The sequence below is a fragment of the Netta rufina genome (genome assembly GCF_964035555.1).
Source record: "Netta rufina genome assembly, chromosome: 1".
NCBI lineage: Eukaryota > Metazoa > Chordata > Aves > Anseriformes > Anatidae > Netta > Netta rufina.
Window position 1 is genome coordinate 115,479,931 of NC_140123.1, and position 27,593 is coordinate 115,507,523.

Sequence of the window (27,593 nt, forward strand, 5' to 3'; positions counted from 1 at the left end):
AACTGGTCATGAACTGGTATACGACTGACAACATCGTAATCCATTTGGTATGACAAACCTGTTGTGATTTAGATGCTGCTAACATCTCTGTCAGGAGCTGCCATTATTTTATGGGTGCTGTTATACTTGTGAAATAGCCAGACTTCACTGGCATGAGGTCTGGAGCAAGACCCCTATGAATTACTATACTCACTGATTCAGTCTGCAGTTAAAAAAAATTAAATCACATTAGCCCAAAACAGAGCCTTCTTCAGAAGTGAATGTCTCCACAGGTAAAACAATGGATTAGATTAATTTCTAATCAAGTCCTAAATCTTCTGCTCTGACAGTTGTTGATTAAAGATCTCTCTTATCAGGAGCTCTACAGTTGGACAGCCCAGCAGGAGCAGTGGGGGACAGCAGCCAGGCAAGACCAAGACCTACTGCCTGTTCTTCCTGTAAAGTCAATAAGCAGCATGAAGCATAAGCATTACTCCCCTGATAGCCAAATCAGAACGGGATGAAGAGGCTTGTGGGTTTTAGAACTGGTCTCCCACATATCACTATTATGTTGCAGGAAAAAGTATTTTGAATTACATTTCACAGTTCCTTTGTAGCCAGGAGGAATTCCATTACAGGAATTTTCATACCATTATGAAACTGGCAAAAAAGTGCAAAAGCCTGTTTATCCCTTTTATCCTTTTTTTCACTTGTTCCATAAAACTATTTTCCACTCTCTAGATCAAGATGTCTCTAAGCAGAAAAATCCTGTCACACGATTGTCATAAACTAGGTAGAATGCAACAAAGTTTGAAATACATCAACTTTAATAAAATTAGAAACCTTAAAAAGACAAAAAAAAAAAAACACACCAAAAAAAAGTGTGTGTGTGTGTAATTATTTTCCACCTTGACTCTAGATTTTTAAGCTGCCAGTATTTAAGAACATTAATAACTCTTATTTCAAGGTCATGATTGCAACAGTTCTGCTATTAGTGGATATCAGCAAGAGATTATCTGCCTTTCACCAGTTCAGGCTCTCCACCTGCATTGATTAAAGTTTTTTATTATTATTATTTTAAAAGATTATGTACTCCTGCCCCCATGATATGATAGGAAAAGGCAAATTTTAAGTAAAAGTGAATTATACTTTTCTTGCTTTAAATACAAAAAGCCTTAGGTACATTCATCCACAAGAATTATTAACACCTCCAACTTCAGACACCAATAAATCATGCTGGTAAACACAAAGTTATTAAACACAGTACTAGCCTCCATGAAAGAAAGAAAGAAGGAAAAAACAGACTACCAGCACTATCCTTCTATAACTAGGAAATGAAAATCTCTAGTTCAACAGCAAATAAGCCTGAACTAAAAATAACTCAAATCTAAATGGCCACATCTTAGAAACTACCACATATCTGGACTTGACTCTAACACAGCAAATATGTAGTATAGAAAATGGTACAAAATTGTTACACAGAGGTTTAAAGATAGTCTTAGCAATTTGAGGACATGAAATGTATTTGCAGGTCTTGCAGCTCCATCTCCATGTTGCATCCTCAAACAAAGCAAGGATGCTATTTTTGAGAAACCTCACAAGACTGAAATCTCACCTGCCATCCCGAAGTTGAGCTGTGGCATTTCTTCACTTTTTGTCACTTTCCTCGGGCTTGGCAAATCTTTTGCAGAGTCTGAAGGGAAGGCCCACAGTTTCTTCCTGTTTGTAACAGTGGAAGTCTGTGTTTTCACAGGTTTGTTTGTTGTGGGGCACCACTTGTATCCTGGGTTTGCCTTCATAAATGCATCCTTGTACTAGAAAAGAAAAGGAAAATTACCAGTTGTAACGTTATACTATCTACAGGGCAACGGGGTGCACTTTTTATAAGAGGATTTAATACAGTAAATAATCCTTAAATGTCTTGATTTTTTTTTAACAGTTTAGTCATGTGCTAAGAGTCTGACCACCAACACAATCTAACAAGAAGAAATATTCAGATAAGTAAAGCTGAGCTGTACTTAAAAAAACAGTTAGGCTTCTCTTTTCTCTCCCGAGGGTTTAATACACATATCAGGCTGAAGTTCTGATCCTGCAACTTGCTCCCCAGTGTTTATATGCTCACCGCTTGGGAAACAGAGAAGACAACCACCCGAACTCTTTCTCAGGTAGTCTTTTAGTTTGGATGAACTGAAAACATTCATTTGGCAATAAATGCAGCATAATGCCCCTTACTTTGCACTTGCTCTGTAACACCTCAAAATTTTAGAATATTTGAGTTATGCTCTTACCCAGACCAGGCACATCCCTCTGAAAATAAACTGCCACCTACTTTTCTCTTTTTCAGCAGCTTCTGATACATCACCCGAGCCTTCCTTCCAACACCATGCTGCACGGCCGCAATAAAATGAACCAGGACCATTGAAAATTCTCTTTGGCCTTGAGCACGTATCGTCGTTGTTTGCTATATGTTTGGTATGAAGCACCAAAACAATCTAAGCTAGACTACACAGAGGGGGAAAAAGGATCTGCATCCTACACGGTTTGGTTGGAATAAAAGCACTCGGGGCATCTATTCTCAAAACGTGGCGGTGATGGTTTCCAAGCACCTTGCTGCCCGGCAAAAAAAAAATAATAAAAAAAATAATCTTTGACCATTAACAGCAATAAAAAGAATGCATTTCAGTATTTCAAACTTGTTGCTATGCAAGGTAGAGAAGGGACGAATCAGCGGGTCATGCCAAGCATTCCAGCTGCAAATGTTTGTCTTACAACTGATAGGCACTTGGAGCGCTCACTGCTGTGGGAGGCAGGCTGCCAAGTCAGCACCAGAGCTCGCCGCAGGGAGCAGGAGCTCAGCACCTCCTAACTCATTATCAGGTGGGTCTCGCTGGCAGCAAGCGAGGGAGAGAGCTGTTTTGTCCTGAACTACACAGCAGGGCAGCCACAGAGAGTTTCTTCTGCAATCACCTGTGCTCCCACCTGCCCAGCTGTCCTTGGTCTCAATTTTGCATGGAAAATCACCTACATGTACGCTTCATGCACATGCATGCCACAGGAACACGCAGAGGGAGGAAAACAAAAAATCCCTTGGGTACCAAATAAAGAGGAGCACTCTGAAAACCCTGTCCTCTTAACAGCGTGAGTGCTGTGCTCTCCCAGACCAAGAAATGGCGTGCCTTGTGGCAGGCTCTTCGTTGCATGCACCTCTCTCTCCTACTTTCACTTCCATCTTAAGCTGTCAGCCAGCACTTTCTTCCCCCAGACCGTAGCAAGGATACACACGATTCACTTTACAAGCAGCACGGCGCCGTGTGAACCTGCCGTGGGAAGTCCTGTATTTATAGAAGTGGCCATAAATAATACAAATCTGCAGGGACTGCTGACCCACATACACCCCGTATTTTCCGGAGAGGGCAAGTGGATTAAATCTGCGAGCGAAGGACTGCGACACCTCTCCTCTCACCCCTTTGCCTTCTCCTCAGTTTGGTTTGGGAGTTCATTTTGCCAGCGAATGCAGACCACAAAAATAGCCTCACAGAGGGAAGGGGAGGGGAGGGGAGGGGATAAGGGAAGAGGCGGAAAGGAAACACACAAAGCGAGCTTTGCCTTCCATTGTTAAAGCCCCAGCCCACTCATGAATCATGTTTCCAGCCTGCCGAGTTAAAAGCACCAAACCTCCAGTGATGAAGTACGTAAGCCCCTCGTATCGGTGTTGGTGCTCTGAATAATTGAATTATGCTGCGGATTAATTTGACAATCCAACAGGCTGCCCATCAAACGAGAGCCATAATGCATGCCATTTGCCAGACGAGGCAGCGATAAGCTTTTAATCAGTTTCCAACAAGAGAAATTCAAGTGATGCGGTGTATTAATGGATTTTTTCCTCTGCAGAGCCGAAAAGTGAACATTAACTGTACTCTCCATAGAGGAGGGAGCCAATTCAGGCAGGACAACTCATCGGCTCCTTTCAGAAATTCAACAAGCAAGATAAAATGAAAAAAAAATATGTATATAATAAGTTAAACAATCACCAAGAAGCAGTTTTATAAAACGCATATAGGGGCCTGATCCAAATCTCTGACAGACTTTCAGTATTGATTTTCATGACAATTACACCGAGGCCTAAAACGAAGTGATGGATTCTGCTTGGCAGGTCATGAGAAGATAACTTAAATGAGCTACACGGTAACAAGGAACAGCCACAGGCAATAGAAGAGCTTACTCTTTTCCTCCTTTCGACCAACTATGCAGTCAACCAATTTAACACAGCAGCCTAAGGAAGCCTCTGAAGTCCCTTTAAAAAAAAAAAAGTTATATTTTTATCCTGGAAGGTAAAGGCACCGCCCTCATTCCCATGCAGAGCAGCATGCCAGTGCCTTCAGGACTGCCCTGCGGGGTCATGTCCTGAAATTCCAGGTAGCACAGACAAAGCACAGGCTGTGTGTGTGTGTGGGGGGGGGGGGGGGGGTCAGGCTGATGCATCGTTTCCGCTTTGGGAAAGCCTGGGGAAGGATGCAGTGTGCGGTGGGACGGGTGCCGTTTCAGAGCTGAGGTCCGAAAAGGCGCTGTGTTTAGATGCAAGCTCCTTTCATCACCAAGTAAAACGATTTGCCTCCTCCAGCGCCATGGGAACCGGAGCACACCAAGCTGCACAAGAACAGCAATGGTTTCACTGCATATTCTCCATGCCTGCTGAAAGCTTCCAGCCCCCGAGCAGGGCAGAAGCTCTGTGAGAGTTAACAGAGCACAGCCCCCCTGTTAAATGCAGTAGCCAGAAACGATGCAGCTTATTTATGAGCGCTCAGAATTCATTTTCCTCGCCGTGCAGTGAAATGCTAACACACGGCAGGAGCACTTGTGGTTCTACTCGGAGTATTTATCAACTACTGGGCTTATATCCCACATAATAAAACTTTCAAAGTTAAGTTGATCTATGAAGCCTGCAGGATACAAATGGAAAGCCTGCTCCTTAAAGGAAACACCAGCAGAAACCGACACTGAGCTCTGCAGGCACAGCATGAAGTCTCGATGGCAGGTGCTGCTCCAGGAGACCATTAACCACCAGGCTGAAAATAGAAGGAGCGTGGGGCCAGCTCTTCTAAGAAATTAAGGCACCCCGAGCTGCAGACAGGTACATAAAGGGATTTTCCAAAATTGCCTGAATGAAGCATAGACCTCATCATCCTCTCAGCTGGAATCAGGGACAGGTACCTAATCCACTAGGAAGCTTCTCATAATTCCACTTGACAAAGTCCTGGGTTGCCTCGCTCGCTATCTTTAAAAATCCTAGGCCCTACCTACTGCTAGGCACATGTGACAAAATGTACCAACGCCTGCTGAGATGGTATCAGTTGCTGACACCACGCAGGTAAGAAACTGGAAGTCGGTCGCTTGATGCCTGATCTGAGTTCACTGGTTTTGTAAACTCCGGCTCCGAGTAGTAAAACCATTCTCAGGACCGTAACCCAACGGAGCTTGTAGCCACTGCAATGGTGGGCCGCTTCTGTCAAGCCTATTTGTATCTCTGGAAGGGCAAGGGAAGCTCGGGGAACACAGGACGTGTTGGGGGTGAGGGAGAGGTGGCGGACACGACACAGGGGTCCTGCGGGAGATGCTGGAGGCTATGCTGTGAACACTGGCAGTCCAAGGTCACTGAAGAGCTGCTTTAGGTAAGGGGAACTCATCCTCTGCATTTTATACCTCAGTGAACTTTTATATATACTTGCATAGACACACACACAGCCCTATATATATAGGTCCTTAAACAGAAGTGTACCAGCACAATGGTAATGGTATGCTATTGCAAAGGCATTCACCTCCTGGACTTTTAAATTAGCTCTCCTCAGGAAAAAACAAAATATCAACACACAGTTCTAACTAGAGCTGACATTAGCATCCTTTTGACGGTCTCAACAGTGAACCTAACTGTACAAGCGAGTGCTAAAACAAGGAACTGCTCCACACGTAGAACAGGCCTGTTTGTGAAGAAGGCCCAAAAACGTTCAGTGGCACATTATAGCTGCTAATTACTGTTGTAACATAAAACCATTTAAAGAATAAAAATTATACATTATCTCTCCACTACACATTCTTGGAACTTGTGGTAATGATCTAACTACTTAGATTTATTGTTTCTCTTTGACACTGAATATGCAATTTGTTCTTCACGCCAACAGAAACAAATAAATCACCACAGGAACAATGATTTCTACAACAGCATGATTAATAGTTTCAGATCTGTCACTTCATATAGAAGTTCTGCAATTATTTTCCTTCTTAACGAGTGAGTTTCCTTCAGCAAGACAAAAGGCTAAGAAAAACAGTCACATCGGATTTATTTCTTCCAAAAATACTTTCTTCATTTTCGTCTTTATTTTTTTTGCATCTGTACCAAACCTCCTAATTGCCCCTTCCCCCAGCACGTCAGGAAGCATCACTGATCTGTACGTGGGAATGCAGAACACGTCAGGAGTGGCTGGACAAAGCTAAGGCTCAAATATTTCAATGCTGTGTCACAAATGGGACTTCAGAGTAACTACAAATACTACTTTAAAATGACCTGCCATGCAGATCACTTGCATGCAAGCCTTTCTACGCTCACGCAAACTACTGACATGGCTGGATCTTATATATATGTTTTATCAGCAGCAGACAACTTCACGTGACTATGGTTTTCCCACCTGTTTCACAGCTATCTGTGTTTCTTGTAGTACACTGGAATAACTTCACAAATGAGAGAGGTCCTTCCTTCTCACCAGCCCTCCATTATTTTTTCTAAGGCTGAATTCAATGGTTACCCACAATCTACATCATACAGCTAACTCCTGCATTGTCTTTTGGGGTAGCATTATCAGCCTATATGCCTGTGTCTTGCATGCTCTACAATCAATACCCACAACACTCTTCCTGGGGAGAGCTCATCAAACACAAGCCATTTCCCAAGAAGCTTTAGTTAAATTTTAAAGTGATATAAATACACTCTGTGAAATATGGGAATAAATCTCTTTTCCTTGCTCCCAGTTAAAGGGCTCTGACTGCCTATTCCTCTCTGATTAGGATATTGGGACTCTCCCTCAAAAAGACTGCTATATCAGAAATTGGTAACAATACAAAGAGAGAGTACTTCATGAAACACTATTAAAGTTCTTTAGCATCAAAAGTAAAAAGAGACTGCATTTGTCAACTGTACTTTTGGCTTGGTCAGCCTGTATTATTGACAGCAAATGCACAGCATGAAATAGGTATCGCTACAGCCAGCTAATATGGAACTGTACAATTTATTGTTTTCGATTGCCACAACCTAATGCATTAATGCTTCTAGTGCAGGAATTATCAGGCGATATCTACCACAAAGTATATAGTGTTTTGTTTTGTTTTGTTTTTAATGATTATTAGAGCTACAGTAGTTTGTGCACACAGACCAAACTCTTTGGATTCTGGTCCAAAAGACCTAGCAAATCCAGGTAAGAACAACAGTACCTCTGGGCACCGTAATCCCACTGGGGAAGGCTGAGGAGTCCAGAGAAGAGAAAGACCCTATCAAAAGGGCTTAATGTACTAAGAAACAGGAGACAAACATGTAATAAACTCCCTTTACATCTACCATTCATACAGTACGTACCTCCTTGGCCATGTCAGTGTATTTCTGCTTCTCTTTTGGATCTAGAACAGCCCACCAGTCTGCCAATATCTTGGTTGCGCCACGATTATCGAGGCGGGGGTGTTCTTTTCGCACGAGAGAGCGATGGCGTTTGCAGAACAAGAGAAATGCATTCATTGGTCGGCGAGCTCGTTGCTCCGAGGACTCGTCATCTTCAGTTTCATCAGCATCCTGCTCTAAACCATCAGCGCCGAGGAGCGGCACCTACCAGAACCGAAAGGGAAGGGCTGTAAACTCAGTTATAGTCTGAGAGCGTCTATAGATGTGCTCGAATGAGGGAGATGCACATAGGTTTGCACAGCTGTCTGCAAAGGCCATCTGTAAAATCTAGAAGACCAGGAAGCCTACATCCAACCTCCTTGCCAGAAGGTCCAAAGTTCACCCATTCAAGCCTTAGATGATGACTCACATTCAAGACTTCAAGACGTAGATGCTGACTTGCAAATGGAGCAGATTTCTAAGCTGAGGAGCGTTCTCTAGTAACAGCCCTAGAGGGGCTGGAAGGAGGGTATCCTCACTTCCAGTTTCCTACATGCTAGATGTTATCCCGGTGAGATAAGGCGAGCAAAGCTGTCTTGGACCTCAATCACACCTGCTTGCAATGACAAAGTGCATAGGAACAAAAGTGCACAGGAAAGAGTTGCTCCCCCATCTCCTGCCATTCATTTCTCAGCCTGAGCTGCCTTACAGCCTCTGCAGGGCAGCCCGGTCACTGCCAGAGGGCAAATCCCAACAGAAATCGCTGCCAAAACGCACTCGCTCAGCTCAGAGACCAGCACATCATTCACGCAACAGACGCACCACAGAAAGCAAGTTATAACTTAATGAAGTTAATGGGACAGAAAGCCACCTCCTACCTAACCACAACACTGCTATTTTGCACCAAGTTGTGGAAAGTGAGCTGGGGACGACAGACAGCACTGTCAGAGTATCAGGCTTCTCCTAGTTGCTCTTCACCCTCGACAAGGTCCACTCTTCCTTACCAGCACGTCTCAAGGCAGCCTCCTCAGCACTGACCTGTCACTGCCTGCCTTACCGAGGCATCGAGAAGATGCCGATGTGGACATTAACCACATGATGGAAACACCACGTCTCCAAAATCCTTCATCTCCCATTCCCACTTCTTGTTACAAAGGTTGAGCCTAAAAATACATTTGTGAGGTGACACAGCAGGGTCCTTACAAAAGAAGAGTAAGGCCAGCATTACTGAAGAGTACCAAAACACCAAGGGTCAAACAGGAGAGAGATTATTCCACTTGTGCTCACACCATTCTGGAGAATACGCTGAATTTCACATACAAAGGTAGTAAAAATTGCTGACAGACTTTCCTTCTTTTTTTCCTCTTAATCTTTTTTTTTTTTTGGTAAATATTAAAAATAGTCAAGCCCAGGGTAATATGTCTAAAGTAAACATTTAAAAATATGTCAGAAAAACTACCTTAAGAGATCAAAACTAAGATGTGCAGCGTGTAAAGCTTAGTTAAAACTTCTACAATCTAACTCAAAAAAAGCAGGGTTTTGCCCAAGATTTTGAAATAATGATGGAATATTCACATTTTAATGCTATTTGTTGCTTGCTTTTATAGCATTATGTGCACAGTATCGCAATTTTATTTTATTTTTATTGGCTGGGTTAGCTCGCAAAAGAGAACAGCAAGAAACACAAAGTAAAAACACAGCTGGGGTAAATCTGACCCACCATTCACCTTCTACAGTCCAAGCATCCAATGAAGTCTACCTTATCAATATCTTCTTCTTCCTCTTCTTCCTCCTCCTCTTCAGAGAAATCAAGGAGTTTCTTGGCAAGCAGGGGATGCCACTGAAGACACTTTCTTTTTGGTCGCTTCCCAGTTCCTTCTCCTTCTGTCGAATGATCCTTATTCCTACTACTGCCTTTCATTACTGTGACCTGCCGTGCAAAAACAGTCAGATGTTCACAAGAAACCCTTACGCACAAATGACCATCATGCAAATACTTAGACAAACCCGTAACAAACGCATGGAGCTCCTACACAAGACACTGAGAAGGTTTTTGCACGTTAATAGGTAGAGGTTTATTTCAGTTATCGCTAACAACAAGGATGTGTCCTTTCTCATCTCAACGTTTCCAGCAGGTCGGCTAGTGAGATGCAGCTGAAAAGGATGAGATGAAGGCAGTAGGCAGCCCAGCTCTCAGATGTGCTCCTGCCTAATCGGTAGCATGAGTGCTCACACGCCATGACGCAAGGGGGTGAGAGTCTACAGAGCTCCCCCAAACCTGTGCACACTCCATTTTTTCATATTTTGCTACAGACAAAGCCAGGAAATCCCTCTTTTCAGCAGTAGGATGTATCAGCATCTACTCATCTGTTGATTACCCACTTATATATAGCAGTGCTGGTGCAGAATCCCGTGACACTACAAGCTAGGATTTCCCAAGCACCATTAAAAAGTGCCATAGGGAAATCTGACTCCTCGCCTAGGGGAAGCAAATTCTCATAGATGAGTTTGAAACAAATGACCTGACATTTGCAAGGTGCTTCTCTACGAGAGCCCATGCACAGCAAACCATACGCTCAAGCAAGGGCCTGTGGAAGGTAAACAAAATTCACACACCTGTCTTGTGCACGTCTCCTCATCCGAGTACCTTACTGCTCAGTAAAAATAGCTGCTTATCACATGCTAGCTACCAGTTTCAAGGATGGCTTAGAAGATATGCTACCCAAGGTAAGACTTGCACTGCACTTACACAGGCTGCCCAAGCCTTGGTGCCACACTTAGGGCAAACGCCTCGCTGGGACCACTTCATGCAGTGCTCAGCAGGAAGAGACATAGCAGCTCCATCCATCTTCCTGAGTATCCCACCAATTTAGCAATCACTCATTTTGCTTTTTGCTGCTGTCTTCCCAGCGTTTTTTTGGTGGTTAACTACTGGCACGTTGGCAATATGCCCTTGTTTGCTCTAGGAATGTGTATAAGCAGCTGCTTCCCCCACAGACTTGAACAGCACAGAAAACAGAGGGAACTTCAGGCACCCGGCTTGCTGGAAAAAACTACTGAACCCTGAAAGAAGAAGGTTCAGACATCTGAACTTAAATACGTAAAAGTGTCCTTCTCCTGTACGTGTATTACATTTTATTACTTCCCCCCTGCTTATCAATAGTATCTGCACCCCCCGTCAGGGCTGCCCTGTGACTTAGCAGCTGTCCATTAAGCCCCCCCTTTGCAGTGCCCAGCATCCTGCTTTTACACGGAGCACATTCATGGCACATTCACTCTGCTGTACACTTTCTGCAAGCCACACTTGTCCTTTCAGCACGTGTTATATGGCACATAATCATGCACCATACCCCATCTTTAATCTGTGACTTGCAAAGAGGATCCAACGAACACAACAGGATTGAAATACCCAGAAACAACTTTGGTTTCAAGACGACATTAAAAGGTGAGAAGGATCAAGCAGCAATCCAGTATTGTGAAATGAGAGGTTGAAACCATTGCTATCCAACAGTCAACTTCATCACGTACTGTTCTGCACAGCACTTCCCACCTTTGTCTCCTCCTAAAATGCTAAATGTCTCTGTTTGCTTTTGCCATGCCAGGTATTTTCCGACACAGCCCAACAATGTGTCTGAGTTACTGTTCTAACTGTTCCGAGACTTTAGAGTTTGTTATATGACAAGGATTTGCCTGCTACTTCAGCCAGCAATGCACGTGGCCTATTTCTGAGCACGGGAAGGGTGCTATGGATGGGACAGAGTCAGCTGTGCCAGCCCTTACCATGGACTAAGTTTACCTCTGTGTGGTTTTTGCCTAGTCATTCAGAAGTAAAATGAGTATTACTGCTAGCCTTCTACCTCATTAGTATGAAGCTAAATTAACATTCAAAGTGTCCTCCATGATCCTCCTTTAAAAATCACAGCTGAAGCCCTAACACGATTTCAACATAATCTCTAACTGGCAGCTTTCTGCCTCCTGCCCTCCTGAAGAGAAGTCGGAAAATCTCACAGGACATAAGTAATCCCACAGGGCATTTTGTACAATTCTCCATCTCTTTAAGACCCTACCTATGCTCCATGCCAGACACGGCAGGCGAAAAGGGAACCTGAGCACTGGCTACCTTTCAAACCCGTAAGGGACTCTCAACACATTATTTCTCTTTATTACCACCTAGCTCACGAATAATTGCTTTTGTTTTCCACACATGTAGGCTAGGTATTGGACATCCAATTAACCTAGAATAAATTAACCAGCATTCGCTGCACACCAGTGGTGAAAGAGAAGCGTATGCTCAGCTGGAGGAATTCAGCCATGTTAATTAGGTTGTTTTCTCAAATTGTGATCTATTTTACCTTAGTGGTCACACCAAAGCAACAGTTCTGCTCTTCAGAAGTTGTTTTTAGCACGGCAGCTCACACTATCAGCTGAACGAGCATCCTGTAGATCTCAGACACAAAGCCATAGCTTGGTTATTTAACGGACAGCACTCATTACAGACAGACACAGGGTCTCTCTCTCTTCAACTTTGGAGCAAATGCCTGCAACAGCCTCAGTCTGCATCACCTAACAACAGAAGTCGGACTGATTTGGCCCCAGGGATGGGAGGACTGCAAACTGCTTCCACAGCACAGTCGGGAAGCCTTCCCACCCCAGGCAACCTACCTACTCTATTCCCTATAACCCCACTTCTTTCCTAGAAAATAGGGGTGTAATTCATAACACGGGGAGATAAACTACTCCACTGCTATTTTTTAACACTTGTGTTTTCAAATATTCTCCCCTCCCCATTTTTGGTTATTTAAGTTCTCGTAAGTTTTGACCTACGTTTCAAAGCCCTTTTTTGGTCCTGACTTTTTGCTGATGTCTCTCACAGTCCACACAGGACTGACATTATGAAAAATGTTTTTATTCTCTATTACTTTGCACAGAGCTTTTCCTCTTAAGTAAAAAGAAAGCTGACATGGTGTGATGAACTTGTTTTCTTTTGGACTGCTTCACCTTCCATACTATTACCCCACGCTGCATGGGTATTTCTGCCACCGCTGCTGCTGGACTCACACACAGTCATCTAATTCTGAGAGGAGCTGTCCCATCCAAAAAAAAAAATCTAATGAAATGGAAAACACATCTAACATGAGCAATTTCATTTATTTTTTTGCATGGACGATTTTGGCAAGACATGTTCTAACTACGTACACAAGACATTCAATGCTCAAGTGAACGCGTGTACCATTAAGCAACAGTGCAAGTCTTACTGGAATTAATTACTTGTTGAATGGCAAAACATCAATGGAACCCACTTACTGGAACCTTCAGATTCAGCTGGTTTACCCATTTTTTTCCCCTGACATATAATCAACAGCATGTTAGTTTCTTGTTTTGTATGGGAGAAAAGGAGCTGGCAGAGAGAAGTGGGCAGAAACATCAACCCCTGCTTTCCCTCGCAGGGATCCCCGCATGCTGGCAAGTATCCCTTTGGAAATTATTTGGAACCTACAAAAACTGAAGCATGTGCTTAGGCCTGGCAATTTAGCAGTTCTGGGGAAAGTCACAGAACAAGTCACAGGCAGTCTCCGCAGGATTTGTGGCTTAAAAAGTAGAAAATATACACAGCACTCCAAGCGCAGTTTGCAACAACAGGAACTTATGAACCATATCACAAAAAATGTAACTACTTCTGCAACATCACTAAAAATATCACACGTCTTTTAAGGCAGAGTTAGTAACTTCTAGAAGTTAGCAAGAAGAATATTAAAGCCAGCTAACAAGATTTTACAAGATACTTTTTGGCTTCAGCATGATAGAGTGGCAGACAGAGGGAAAAAGAAGGAATATACCAAAAAGGACAAGACAAGAGTATGTACAGCTTTGCTTGAAGTAAGCTACATAGGCTTCATAACACCACCAGAGGATTCCTGTCAAGGCTGATATTCGTGATCCATCGACAGCAAGATACACCTTCAGAGAGATGCTCTATGCATCTGTACCTTCGATGCAGATACAGGTCAAATGTTACCGAGGTATTGCACCAATAAAAAGATTTTAACCATTTTTTTCCCGATTTTTTGTGCCGGCTATTAGATTTCGTTTCTGGTCCTGGAAATGTTCATCAAAGAGTCACAATTTTCTTGAATGTCTTATAAATATATATACTTAATAGGGGCTCAGAGGGGAAAAAAAATAATACAGCATACCTTAAGAAAAGAGCTGGATGGGAGAAAGAGGTGGGGAGATAAAAAGCTAATTGCTTAGCTTTTTATGACAGACATTTCTAATTCCATTATGCACCTGTAAGTCTTCCTTTTTACAATATTCATCAGCAACAAATGCTTTATTACCTTCATTAAGTTTCGCTTTTCTCTTACATTCCTCTGTTGTTTACAAAACCCAGCAGACAGGTGACTGACTTCTTCACTCCTAATTTCAGGACTACCTGACCTCACAGCCACCCAGAATTGCCTAGCACTGAACAAGCCGCACTCACCAGGTGTTCCCCAAACTATCTCCTCGTATTTCACCAACACCAAACTCTTTAAAACGGCCCTAAAAGTAACAAAGCGCTGCAAGACACATGCCATAACACAGGCTACAGGCAAGAAATCCAAGAGCTACATGAGCAGAGTCACAAAGACCTGAAGTGCAACTACAACACAGTGTGTGTTGGAAGGCTCTCAGCACAACGCCTCATCTCCTGCAACACTCATTTCCATTCGGACAGTGGAAATGAATTTGTTTTCCTGTTACCTTACAACCACTTCTCCAGGAATCCAGCTGGGCCTCTGCTAAGTCCATACAGGTTACCGGCACAAAGCAGCAAAGGGAAAAATTGAAGTGGATTTTCCACACTTTTTTTTTTTTAAACACTATCGAAATTCTCTGTTACTTTATAAAAACAAGAGTGACTTTATAAAGCCAAGAGTGACAAGAGGAATGAACTATATGATACTAATGCCTCCGTGTTTTGGGGGCTACGGAGCCAATGAAAGGAGCTGTGTCAATACAGAAGCTGAAGAAGAGGCAATGAGGCCACTGTCTCACGGGTCTACTGGGAGGAACAGGTATTTGAATTACCAAATAAAAGGAAAAGGACACTGCTGGTGGCAAAATGACACCAAAGTGAATACAAAAGGGTTTTACAGAAGTAATTTTTTTAAGCTCTGGAAAAACTGAACCAGAGTATTTCTGTAATGAAGGATAAAACCTCATCAGTACTAATTACTGACCAGTCAGTGAATGTATTCTTTATTGTTTCCCAGCAGAAAGCCATTAATGAGCTTTCTAACTTTCGGGGATGTGATGCCTTAATGGGGTCATGCTGAGACTCAGCAGAGTTCTGCTTGCTGGCAGAGGTTTGGGAATGGCTGTCACCACGTGCAATGCTTTGCAACACAGCAACAAGTCAGCAACCAGTCTTACTTAATTTTTAATGACACACTCTTCCTTCTCGATACATGATTTTAAACTATTCCTTATTCGCTTGGAAAGCAACTCCAAGTTGTTATTCTCAAATACATAACATTTAAATCCAAGCCCACCAAGAACGTCAACACACCTGATATCAGAATGACTTAATTAAAAAATAGGGGGAATAATTGTGTAACTAAGGTTCACTTGCCTTTTTACATGGATTTCCTATAGTTTTGTTTAATATTGGCATCATTAATCCTTCCAAGCTATCAGTCAGAACAGTTGTAAGGGCATTTGAAATGCTGCCTCTCTACAAATCTGCTTTCCAAATGGAAGCCACAGCAGACAGACAGGATGGCACAACAAACCCTCACACTACTTTCATTTACTACATGGGAACATTTGCCTGTGCTGTGCCAGGAGGACTCTGTATTGATGTGCTTGTGTCACCACTTCAAGCAACTGTATTATAAAAGATATTAAAATGAACATGAATCTTTCCATGAGATTTCAACAAACAAATAAAAAACATAGCTTGAAAAGTCGGGAGATGTGTGATCTACTGCAGTCATGTAATAACAGCTGACTTCAAATAATGATTTCAGTGTGTTTTTTTTTTTCATTTTTCTAGTTTTTCTTTCCTCTATAAAAGACAATCAGAAAAAATGCAATAAAATAATATTTTGCTTTGTAAGGAGTTTGTTAGGAACATCCTCATTAAAATAAATGAAAGAGGGGTAAACTCTCTCTGCTACAAATATTCCCTTCAAAAGGCAAACCACTTGGGAACTGGATGCTATTGCTACCGTCCATGAGTAAACTGAGCAGGAAACTAAAATTGTGGCTTTGGTTTTGTTCACCCCCACCTCTATTTACATGTGTTTTATTTCACCTCCAGTCTGAAGACCAAGTAAAAACTACTTATTAAGCAAAACCCAATCAGTACAAGTATTTTAGATCTGTTAGTGCTGGAAGGTACCAACTACCAGGCTTGAAGGAATCAACTCCTCAATCTACACAAGAAACCTTCAGGAAGCAAGAAACGGTTTGGGAAACAGTCAGCGTTTTATTTTCTACCATGCTTTACCCTAAATACAACCTCCAGAAGCAGTCAGGAGTTCAAGTACTATTTACACTTTTAAAGCACAATAGCAAAAGGATCCCATGGCAGAAAAAAAGACTTCTGAAACACGCTTGCCGAGGCGGGGCACACCAGGTCCTGCCATATTTTGGGATGGCTTTTAACGAAGCCCTCAGGGGCAGCCCGCCCCTTTGCTACCACTTCCACACCCAGCCCAACACCGCTCGTGAAATTGCACGTAGGAGGCCAAGCCCTGCTCCGCAGGTGAGCATCGGTACGGTACGGCCATGGAGATACAGAGGGGGTCAAAAGGAGCATCTGGGACATAGGTTTGGGCAGCTTTTCCACAGCCACATGGCAAAAGAGGAAAGGGGAAGCAAGGGCTGCAGGCCAGCCTGCAACCCACAGCCATTTTGGGGCTGCTGTGGCTGCGTGCCTACTCCCTGCTCACGCAGAGCCACCAGCAAGTGCTTCAGAAAGCTGGAAGCTGTGGTGAATACCTGCTGCAGGGAGGCGGGGGCACCATGACAGCTCCTGCAGCGATGCCCTTGCCAAAGGCCTAGGGAGAGCCGGTGAGGTGGATGAGGTGCTCCTGGGACTCTGGGAGAGGGATGAAGCTGAGCACGGGTGGAAATGAAGCCCAGTGAGAAAGAGAATGGTGTTAGTGTGGGCAAGGAGGGAGCTGGAGGGGTTTACTTCCAAATCTGCCCCGGCCTGGGGTGGGGATAAGGGGGGTGCTTCTGGCAGTTCTCCACATGCGCAGTGGGGAGATGGAAAGCTCGTCCTTAAGGTCTGTGCTTTTAAACGTAACCTCCCCACTGCCAACAGCCACACACAATTAAAAAAATAATAATAAAAATAAAAAGCAGGTAAAGCGGCTGAGCCACCCAACAATTTCCATGCCATCGCCTTCAGGACACGGCTCGCTGGGGCAGCCGAGGGGAGCGCTGCTCCTCTCCCCGGTGCCTCAAAGCTCTCGCGCACCAAATGGGAGAAGCTGCCTTGCCTCACTCAGTTTGGGGGTGCAAATCACTAACATCTTCGTTTGAATTGCAGTAACGCCTCCAAACAGACCCCTGCAGAAGTACGTAATTTAAACAGTTTAAAACAACCAGCCACAACTGCACCCTCCCTTTGTGTTAACATCTTTTCCCAGACTATGGCTTTGTTCCAGTCATGTGTCAAAAAGCTCTTGTCTGAAGACCTATGTCTTAACCAAAACAGGCCTTTTTTTTTTTCCTTGAATTTAAGATACAGTGAGACATTTACTGTTACAGGACTCATTTCAGCCTTCAGCAGCTGCAGAGGCAGAAATAACAAAAAAAAACAAAAGGCAACCAGCTAGTCACAGGCCACAGCTAAACCTACTGCAGTGCCGTGTTACAGAGACCTCCACGGCCCCGCAGGTCAACACCTCTGGGTCACGAAGCGCAGGGGATGGAGTCTGGAAGCTCCTTCAGTTCCTATTTTTTGCTGACGCACCAGGACAGAGAGCGAACAGACCCTAGAAGGTGAGCAGACTAACACCTGAAATTCGAAACAAAGGCACTGACTACCTGAGCCCAATTAAAGAGCAGCTTTTCTAGAAAGACAGCTGTCATTCCTGTGCTTTTTTTTTTTTTTGCTGCTATTTTAATGTCACGTTGCAACGAAAATCATTGTGTTTTGTTAACTGAATCACTAGAGCTTCCCTCTAGCGTTTGCGAATCACTAAACAGTTAATCTCAGCCTAAAGAGCTTTACAGCCAGTGAGATCACAGGTAAAACGGCCACAGGAAATACTTAATGAATTTCGGTGCATGTGTACTCGCATCATCAAATTCCCAGGGGGGCATCTGCAGTTCAGCAAAAGCCTCCTCGCTGACGGGCCCCCTCGGATAAGAACCCAAAATCAAACTGAAATTTTATGTTAACAAGAGGGATGGCTTGGCATATTGCTCCAAGCCTTCGAAGAATGAGATCCTTTGATTGGTGAACGGGATTACAAAAAGCCGATCTTTTTGACTTGCCAATCTGAAAGCTTTATTTTCATCTTTGATTAGAAGGCATACAAATTGCTCCAGGGCCCAATCACGGCAGGAACACAACCGAATTCTTTAGCACAGTGCAAAGCAGCACAAATGAGGAGATGTTACTGCTGCAGACATCGCAGGGTGAGAAGAGCTGAATGGGAAAATTGTTCGACTCTCCTTTTCACCTCTTGTTGATTGTGTCCTAGCGTCTTCCACAAAAAGCAGACAATGCGGCTGTGTCCATCGCTACTGTAAGCCATTCTAAGGTTTACCATGTGCGCAGCGAAGCTTTCATAATAAAATTCAGTCATAATTGCTACCAGTGTCAGGGGAACCATATACAGCTGTGTAAGCAAATGGAAGAATTAGTCCCTTAATACATATTTAATAGGCCATAAAACATTCTTGCACAACTGAGTATTACAGTTTATCTACTTTTGCTTTCTTCAACTCACGTACAATAGATTAAGATGGTTGTCCAAACAACCACTCGGAACAGCGACCACCCGCTGCTCCTACGGAAGCGGGATCAAGATGAATGAATGGCTACAGACAGGATTTACTCAGCGTTGCTCATCTTCCAATATTATTAGCTCATAAATCATAATAATGCAACTCATGCATATCAGAAACAACAATAAAGAGGCTACATGGAGTTTCAAATAAAACAGTCTTCTGCAATGATCGCTGACAGAAATACCACAAGATTCACTTGATAAATAAATTCCTAGCTACCATCTCATTTTCTGCGGGACAAAATTCTCAGTCTCCTTCCACCCTCTCCCCCTACCAAGAAATAAAACAGGAAAAGTAGAAAAATGATGTGCCTTTGGAGTTGGCTCCCTTCCCGAACCCACACCCCCGAAGACTTCTGGGTTGATTTCCTAGCTATTGGCCTGCGCTAACATTAAAAGAAATATTCAAGCAATGACACTTTGTCAAAGTAAGTTGTACGTGTCTCATTTCAGGCAGAATACAAGAAAAGTCAGGACAGAACCAAATTGTTAAGAAGTTAGATATAAATAAAAACAAGTGGAAGCCAAACCAAATTTGCACATCTTTTTCAGTTTTACAAGTATTCCTCTTTTTTTTCTAGGCAGCGTTTTAAGCATCAGGAACAAGCTTTTAAAGCAGACTAGATTCCTTAGTGCAGTGGTGTAACTGAATCACAGAAGAAGGAGATCCAGCTAAAGGAATTTCAGTGTTGTTTTGGGAAATACCACCATCTCTCAGAGCTGTGCAGATCCACATAAAATCTATCAAAATCTGTGATGATTTTAAGAGTTGATATACCATCTCAATACCCAATTTTCAAGTGCCATCTAGTGGCTACGTTCATTTTTATTTCCATTTGATATTTACAAATAGTTACATACTAAATTAAATTCTTTAAAGAGTTTGTTATTCTTATCACTTATTACATTATGTGACTCTTGGTTCTGCAATGGTTAAGTAGATGCATAAATGCAGCCTAAGTTTATGCGTTCTGGTGGACTGAATTTGGGCCAGAAGACAGCTGTTTTCAGGATGAAGGAATTAAAAAGAAGGGGAAAAGTTATCCATAGAAACTACCAGTTCGTTATTTTGAGTTTTTCAGTGCAGCTCAATGACTTCTCATCATGACAAAGGAAATTCTGACATGTTAAAATCGGTAAATAGCTGGGGCCTCAACCACCCACTTCAGAAAATGGAGAATAAAAAGCTACAACATGATCTTATTCCAAGCAGTCCTCGCAGCAAGGACAGCCAAAAATCCACAATGCTTTATCAAGAGATTTCTGTTGTACACCAAATCCAACTTGTGATCTTACACGGGCCCAGAACTTTAATACTCGATTAAGTTTGGTGACTTAGCAAGTTAGTTTGATAATAGGAACAGTTACTTCAGGTTGTTAGCTTCCCACTCCAAACATCCTCTTATTCTCTCGGTATAGTTAATCAGGCCAAGCAGATGTGACTGAATAGCCACATACATGCAACACAATGTGTTCAACGAAGCATTAAGGCTGTAGGACCCGGCACATAGACAACCTGTGCAACACCAGCAGGCTACATCAAGTACTGGACACAATGTGCATGCACAGACACATTATGTGCTTGCATCTCTGCCTGGAAATCCCAGGCATAAACACAGAAGTCAACCATCTAACAAAGGTATTTGGGGTGCTTCACAATTGACTTCTGAGATCCTACGAGGACAATGATCATCTGCTTCTGCAATACACTTTACACTAAACATCCCCTCCAGCACGGGGCTCCTTACACCCACCTGCAGGTGCTGTGGACATGGTGAGGCCAGACGGCGAGATGCGGGTACGCACATGGCGTTGCGGGTGCAACTCCTTGCTCAGGTGCTCAATGGTCAGAACCACACGAGCCCCATGTTGGTGGTCCCTGTGGCACCTGGAGATGGGTGCACCAGCCTTCCACCACGCTGACACCGTGATGTTTGCCAGCAACCTTAATGCTAGTGCCAGCAAAACCCTACACAGACGAACCTGGAAATGGCTCGCTTTATGAGTTGGAGGCAGTGATCGGGTGTAATAGGTACAAGCCCTTTAACATACAGTGGAATGTGTCTATTTGCTGTCCAACAGCATCGAAATAATAATCCATGTGCAGGTCCAGTATACTTACAGGCTAGTGCAAACACCTCTGAGCAGTTAGATAAAAAGCAATACAAAGACCTGGAGACTCAGAAAATCACAAAGCTGTCCCTGAGTATAAAAACAGGGCATGCACAATGCCATCCAGAGTAGTAAAATTTCATAATGCACAGATTAAAAAATGAATAAACAATGTTACTTAAAAACCCTCAGAAGGAGTTGTATCTTATTGCAGGTCTAGCCCTCAAAAGAAGCTCTCAGCTACTCAGCACTTTGAAATCCCCCTTTAACACCTACAGCACAGAAAAGAAATAATTATGTCCCATAGTTTCATATCTCACTGCAGAAAATGCTGCACTTCAGCACTCAATACACTAATTGAATGAAAACATCCATTTAACTTGGAAGGCATGGAAGTTTTGGCCTGCGGGTTGCGAGCCCTTTTGAGGGTAAGAGAATTTAATGTAACCTCTCACATGGAGACGCCCACTCAGAGGCCACCAACAAAAGGATCTGAGCCAAGCTGGCAGAGAACTCCCCCCAAAATGCCACACAACACCAAGCATGTCCACTGCTCCTGGCAGGTAGAATGTAGATACAGGTGAAAAAAAGCTACAAATCTGAATGCAGTCTTAAGTAACTTAATTTGATAAAAAAGGTCTAACACCAAAGTCATATACCTTAAATTATTTTTAGCGCCTTACATACAATCATGTAAAAACAAAAATTGATTTTTACTTCAGAGACACGTGAATTGTGGTATCAGTCACAACATCCTGAGTAATGGAAAGTAATAGTCACGGAGATAAGGCATGTGTACCGTAATGCCTTCATGTTTAACAGTTGGCGTTTTCACTGCAGTCTTACAGCCCCTTTCTCCTGAATCTTATTGGGTGTTGGACATGAATGACTTCAGACTTGTGGAAGAAAGCAAGCTATCAAGTCTGTTCTTTTCCAAAGAGGTAGTTTTATGCCCTAAGCTACAGTTGTCAGGTACTGAGTTTTCCATAAAAATCTCTCTTAAATGAGCTTCGGACTAAACCATCGGAAACAAGCAAGGAACAAGCCAAAAGCACACTCAATGTTACAAAAATGCATCACTACTTTGAGTTATGCTGAACATAAAAGTCTCTTCTAAGAAGAAAGAGACTTGACTTATTTTTAATTCAGTGAAAGACAATCACATGATGCAGCCAAGTCCACTTCAAAAGACCTAAAGCTAGGGATTTGACATGGGCAGCATGTGAAGGACTTAAGGCAAATATTTTTGCATCTTTCCCCTTCCAAAATGTGTATATATTTTATTTCCATGCACAAAAATCATTATTTCAAGAAAAGGGAAATAGTGAAGACTACATCCATAGGCTGCCCAGGAATGGAGCTTCCACCACCTCTCTGGCTCCTGTTCTATCACCCTCATGATGAATGTTATATTTTCTTATGCCCAACAAGAATTGCCCTTGCTGCAGTTTGTGACTGCTGCCTCTTGCCTGACCTTTCATCATACATCTCTAAGAACAGCCTGGCTCCATCTTCTTTGCAACTGGTGTTTAGATAGCTGGAGTCAAGTGGGGCCTCCCTCAGCATCCTTGTCTCCTCTCAGACATCACCAGTGCTCACAGCCTGGTACATCACACGCTTCAGAGCAAGCCACCTTGGTGGGCCTTGCCTACACTCCCTCCAGCTCACTGCTGACTCTTGGATGTGGGCCCACAGCCTCAGAAACGCAGAGCAGGAAAGTCTGTCCATCCAGTCTGCAACAGTTTGGGCCCAGGGATGCTAAGGAAAGCCTCAAAAAACTTGCTACCACTGAAGTAAACAACCCCCACTGCTTTTCCCTTATCTGCAGTCTCTTGCCCCCATCACTTCATGACACAAGGCCGTCATGTTGACCAGGCACAGTTTGCCCCCAGTAAGCCCATGCTAGCTGTTCCCAGTCACCTTCTTTGTCCTTCCCGTGCCTGGAAATTACTTCCACAAAGACAAGTGCCACAGTCCTCCCAGGGACTGAGGTGAGGCTGGCCAGCCTGCTGTCTCCCAGATGTTTCTTTGTGCCTTAGAGACACAATCAGACACCCCAGGGTCTGGTTTCTACCTCATTCATGATCCATGAAAATGACGACGCTGTTTTATTTGACCTGTAATAACCTGAGATTACAACCATGTTAGCGCATTTGTCAGTAATTCTACGTGCAGAAGAGCTGGAAATACCAGCAGCTGGAAAACAGGTAGCACAGCTTGTTTGGTCCAACCCTTCCTCTACTTTTTTTCAGAAAGCTGTCCAGTACTATAAATCCAAGTTGGCAAACACCTTCCACACACACACACACACCCCGACACACACATTGATGAGATGTAAAACACAGCAAGGCATTTCCATCATATTTGGAAATCTGAGTTCGACTCAGTGCAAGGTTTTCTTTGTATTTTGACAAGAAGTTTGTTTTTCAGTTGAGGGAAGAGCATGCAGTCACTGTGATTCCAAGGAAACCCCGAAAAACTCTGAGTGAGCAAGACAGCAAGAGCAAGTGAGTGAGCCTGCCATTCAAGCTGTATGTGCAATTTAAGAGTAAGATAAGAGCCTGGCACCTGATGAACAAATTATTTCTAAAATCCATGTGTTGAACATCCTGACAGATCTGCTGTGGACAGACCAGTTTTGACGTCTGTTGCTCTATGCTCAAGTGCCTTAACACAAACGAGTCTTTCCTGATAATCTAGGTCCTTGATGAGGTGGTAAGCAATTGCAGATGACCCAGCATGATTTACTTATCAAACACTTACTGGAAACAGTGAAGATGTCCGTCTTCATTCAACTAGTTTGGGCAAGACTTTCCAATTCAAATTTCCACTATAACTTAGTTTAACTTGCTGTTTTATCATAGTTTGGAGTTTGGAAGAAAATAGGTGGCAGGTCTTTTAAATACTCTGGAACTGCTGAGATGTATTAATTTGGCAGCGATCTCTGTGACACATGTGACTTTCACAAGCCTTATGTGGAGACACAAAGGATCTCTTTGCAAGAGACTAACGCCAGCCAACCTCTAAAAATCAAACACCTAAAATCAACAGGGATAGTTCTTTCTATGAGCAGTCAAAGTTTGCACTGAAACTTCCTCAGGAAGCAGAAAAGGGGATTTCTTTTCATTTTAAAACTCTGTAAGTGCTGGGGCACTACACTAAGCAATACAAAATCCTCTCAAACCTGGCTGTAGATTCGTGCATATTAAATGATGGGCTCTTAATGAAGCCCTCTCAGAATGGGTGGATTTCATAGATCAGGGAATGCCAAACACGTTCCACTCATTAAGCAATATCTCAGAAATCTCCATCGCTGAAAATCTGAGCAGTCCTTTATCTTTTGATGCCTGTGCAGAATGCAATACAATTAGCAAAGCTGGATACTTTTAACCATTTTATAAAAAAGAGATCTAAAAAAATCTCAACAAGAAGAAAAAAAGCTCTTAATATAGCAACCAACAAGCCACAATTCATTTAGGCTTTCACCACTCATAAAAAATTGCTCTCATGAGTACTCAACATTTTCAAAAGCCCGGGGAAACTGATGGGTTTCTCTGAACACTCTTGTCTATCGGTAACAGCAGGCTACCGTGGACGAGAAAATACTCGTTCCTCAGCTTATGGTTCCTTGTGTTCTAGGAGAAAGCACATCTTCCCACCCACACCACATGCATTATCTACAACCTGAGCTCCTCCACTGATTTACACCGGGACAGTATGGTAAGGGAAAGAAGCAGACGTAAATGTAGATGTGCCAAGCTATCTGCTCAATCCTACCCTCTTCATGTTACTACATTAATGCAGCAGGGGGATTTGTTTAGTTCAGTGGACTCTTAACGATATTGTTTTCTCCATTAACAGTAACAGTCCCGATCTCTTGCTCTTTAGGCAACACCACAGTACCTCAGCAAAGTTACAATGCAAATAGCTTAAAAACTTGCTCCCAGTATTTTTTTTTTTCCTATGGATGGTGAAAAGTGGAAGATGAGCTATCAGACACTTCTTTGCTTCAGCATCTTTTCTACTTCTGTTTTCATTGTGTCAGATTAAATGACTCACTGCAGTCTGAAAGAATAAAACCTGATTTGTGAAAGCTGGCTTTTGGTAACTCTTTCTGACATTGGCATTAAATACCTCAGTTTGCCTTATATCACAGCTCAATTATGACAAGTCAAACATTTGGCTAAAGCTTAAGAAGGGCAAATGAGTTCTCATCATTGTAAATACTCTCAGAACAGGAGCAAAATCAGCTTAGAGGAAAAAACACACTACTTCCAAAGTAGCATTTCAAATTACCTTGAATTCACACTTTCAGTGCACAGGCCTACCACTAAAGAAAAACAACAACAACAAAACGAGCCACAAAACAGACTGAGAGCACAACCAGAATCCCTAAACACGAAGGCAAGGTACTCTGTAGAACATTTACACTGAAATATTTCCTCGAAAAGTGGATGCCTCAAGACAAGCCACAGTAGCAATGGCAAACTTCCAGTAACAATACAACTAGCTAGAAGGAAAAAAAGGAAAAAAAAAAAAAAAACACCTATAGGGAAACATGCAGTGTAAGCACTGCTAGCACTGAGGTCTGGAGAGAGAACACTACCATATAAAACACACAGGTTCCCTCTGCTGCCAGGTCCCATGGCCTGGGACTCTGCTCTTTTTGTTCATTACAAACATCAGGAGTGTGGGTGTGGAAAACAGCATACTTCTGAATTTCTGTTGTCAGCTGTTTCTTTTTTTTTTTTTACATAAAGCCTTACACACCTCAAGAATATTGAGTATAATTCTAAACTGGAATAGCTGCACTCAGAAAGTGCTGTCAAGAAAAGAGGATCTCAGCCTGCATTGTTTCTCTGTATCTCCTTTTGGCAAGGGTTTCTGAAGAACCAACAAGAAAGCACCAGAGGTTAATAAAAACTGAAAGAAGAAGTCATCTTGGAGCTTAAACTTTGGGTTCTCATTTTGTTTACTTTATTACCTATTTAAAACTCACAGTTCTCAACCAACAGTCAAAGAAGAAGTGGTGCAATGGAAAACACACCAACAGCCTGGCTCCAGCTGGGTGCTGAAAACTGCTTCTGGAGTTCTGCAGTGGAAAAAAAACAAAACAGCAAACCTCCAGCCAACATAAAAAAGCCACTTCACAAGTAAACCACACCTCAAACAAGATTGGATGGTTAAGATTACAGGTAGGCATTATGGTTTTTATCTTCATATCTTTATGACCACAGAGAAACAAAGGTGGGAATACTGCTGTTCCCAGTTCTTTTGATCACTACCGGGGAGCTCTGTTGATCGTTTAACGCGTAAAATTGAGCTTTTGTAAATGCCTCCGAAGTTTTTATGAGCTTTATGAAATACATTCTTATGAAGAGATTCCTAGATGGAAATACAGATATGTGCTCAGACATGATACATCTACCTCTAACTATGTACGTATGCTAGATCATGAACTCAAGCAGCTCTGCTACCAGCCAAGTAGAAGCTCCATTTGTGCCTGCATTTAAGGTAAAATAGAGCTTACCGAAATGAAATTATCAGTACAGAACTATTTCTGTGAAGAGAAGAATTGCTGATGAAGCCTGTTCCTCTCCACTTAAGGACTGGATCTCTTCAAGTGGAGAAGAATTTCCTGGTTTCCCTTCCAAGAGATACAGTAATGACATGAAGGTTTTCCCTCTTAATAACAATTTAGTGAGCAGACAATTATCAATTAAAGAATCAATCACATCAAAGTAATTGTAAATGATGCAGTGGTCACATATCGGGGAATATTTCCCATTTTGGTTTCATCACCTGTGGCCAACCTGCCTTTAGTTTTCCTCCAAAACCAATCTCTCTTTCCTCTTTGCATCGGGAACCGCTCAGGCAAGGTGCTTTAAGCTGCAGACAAGAACAACCACCACCCTGCACTTTCTTACCTTCCTGCAGAGAACTTGCCCATTGCAGCAGGAAAACAACTTGCCCACCAAACCTCCTTCAGGATGTCTCCTGAAGCCCTAAGGTGGTATGTCTGTTTTACAGAGAACTCTAGACTTGAATTTACTCCAAGTTCAGCTTCAAAAAAAAGTTAGTGAGCAGTCCAATGCCTGAGAAAACATCCCTTTTTTAATTAGAAGGACCATCCACTGAAGTATTTTTTTTCCCCTAGCATTTATTATATTAGAATGATATATTTACACATAAAGTTATAGACAATCTTTTATCTGCAATAAACACCACACCAAAAAAAATACAACCCTGCAACATCACCTCTCTGGAGAAGAGATAAGGGATCAAAACAAACAGCTTTTTTTTTTTTTTTTTCCTGCCTCGTTTTCCTAAGGAAGTCCCATAAACATTTATACGGTTACACTAAGCTTAGGCTCAAAAATAATTTTAAATCAGCATGCACAAGAGATGGCACTAGAGATAGACCATTCCTGACTGGCCTTGTATTCAAAGAGTTTTCCCAATCACCCTCAGACAATTTGAGATTGTGCCTTCCTTGTTGCACGGAAAAGTAAGGTTTACAATTCCAGTAACAGATAAATATTTAGATTTTTAAATTCATGTTTTGCAGAATCTACAACATGGACAAACATCTTGCGCACTCCTTGAACAGGTATTTACTGAAGAAAAACTTTTTTTTTTTTAAAAAAAACCTCCTCCTTGATAAGAGTTCTAACGTAGTTTTTTTTTTTTTTTTGCTTTGTGCTATAAAGGCATAAGGGAATTCAGATTGTTTTTAAATGGTCTCACTAGAGAGAGTAAACAATATGCAATTTGCCATAAATTAGAATTTTACTGCTGTCTTATACATATAGTGAAATAATGTCTAAATTGAAATAGCTCAGATAGAG

The 27,593-nt window shown here is 42.5% G+C and overlaps 1 protein-coding gene across 7 annotated transcripts in view; it reads right to left on the minus strand.

Moving 5' to 3' along the window:
• BBX (BBX high mobility group box domain containing) overlaps positions 1 to 27,593 on the minus strand; it is a 132,554-nt gene that overhangs the window by 47,412 nt on the left and 57,549 nt on the right. For 6 of the 7 annotated variants that reach the window (XM_084304595.1, XM_084304597.1, XM_084304596.1 and 3 more), the window contains 3 exons: positions 9,378 to 9,548; positions 7,601 to 7,843; positions 1,595 to 1,793 (listed from right to left, as the gene is read on the minus strand). In XM_084304595.1, the coding sequence (XP_084160721.1) occupies positions 1,595 to 1,793; positions 7,601 to 7,843; positions 9,378 to 9,539 (604 nt within the window). In that variant the 5' untranslated portion in view covers positions 9,540 to 9,548. The other variant, XM_084304600.1, reaches the window with a different exon arrangement.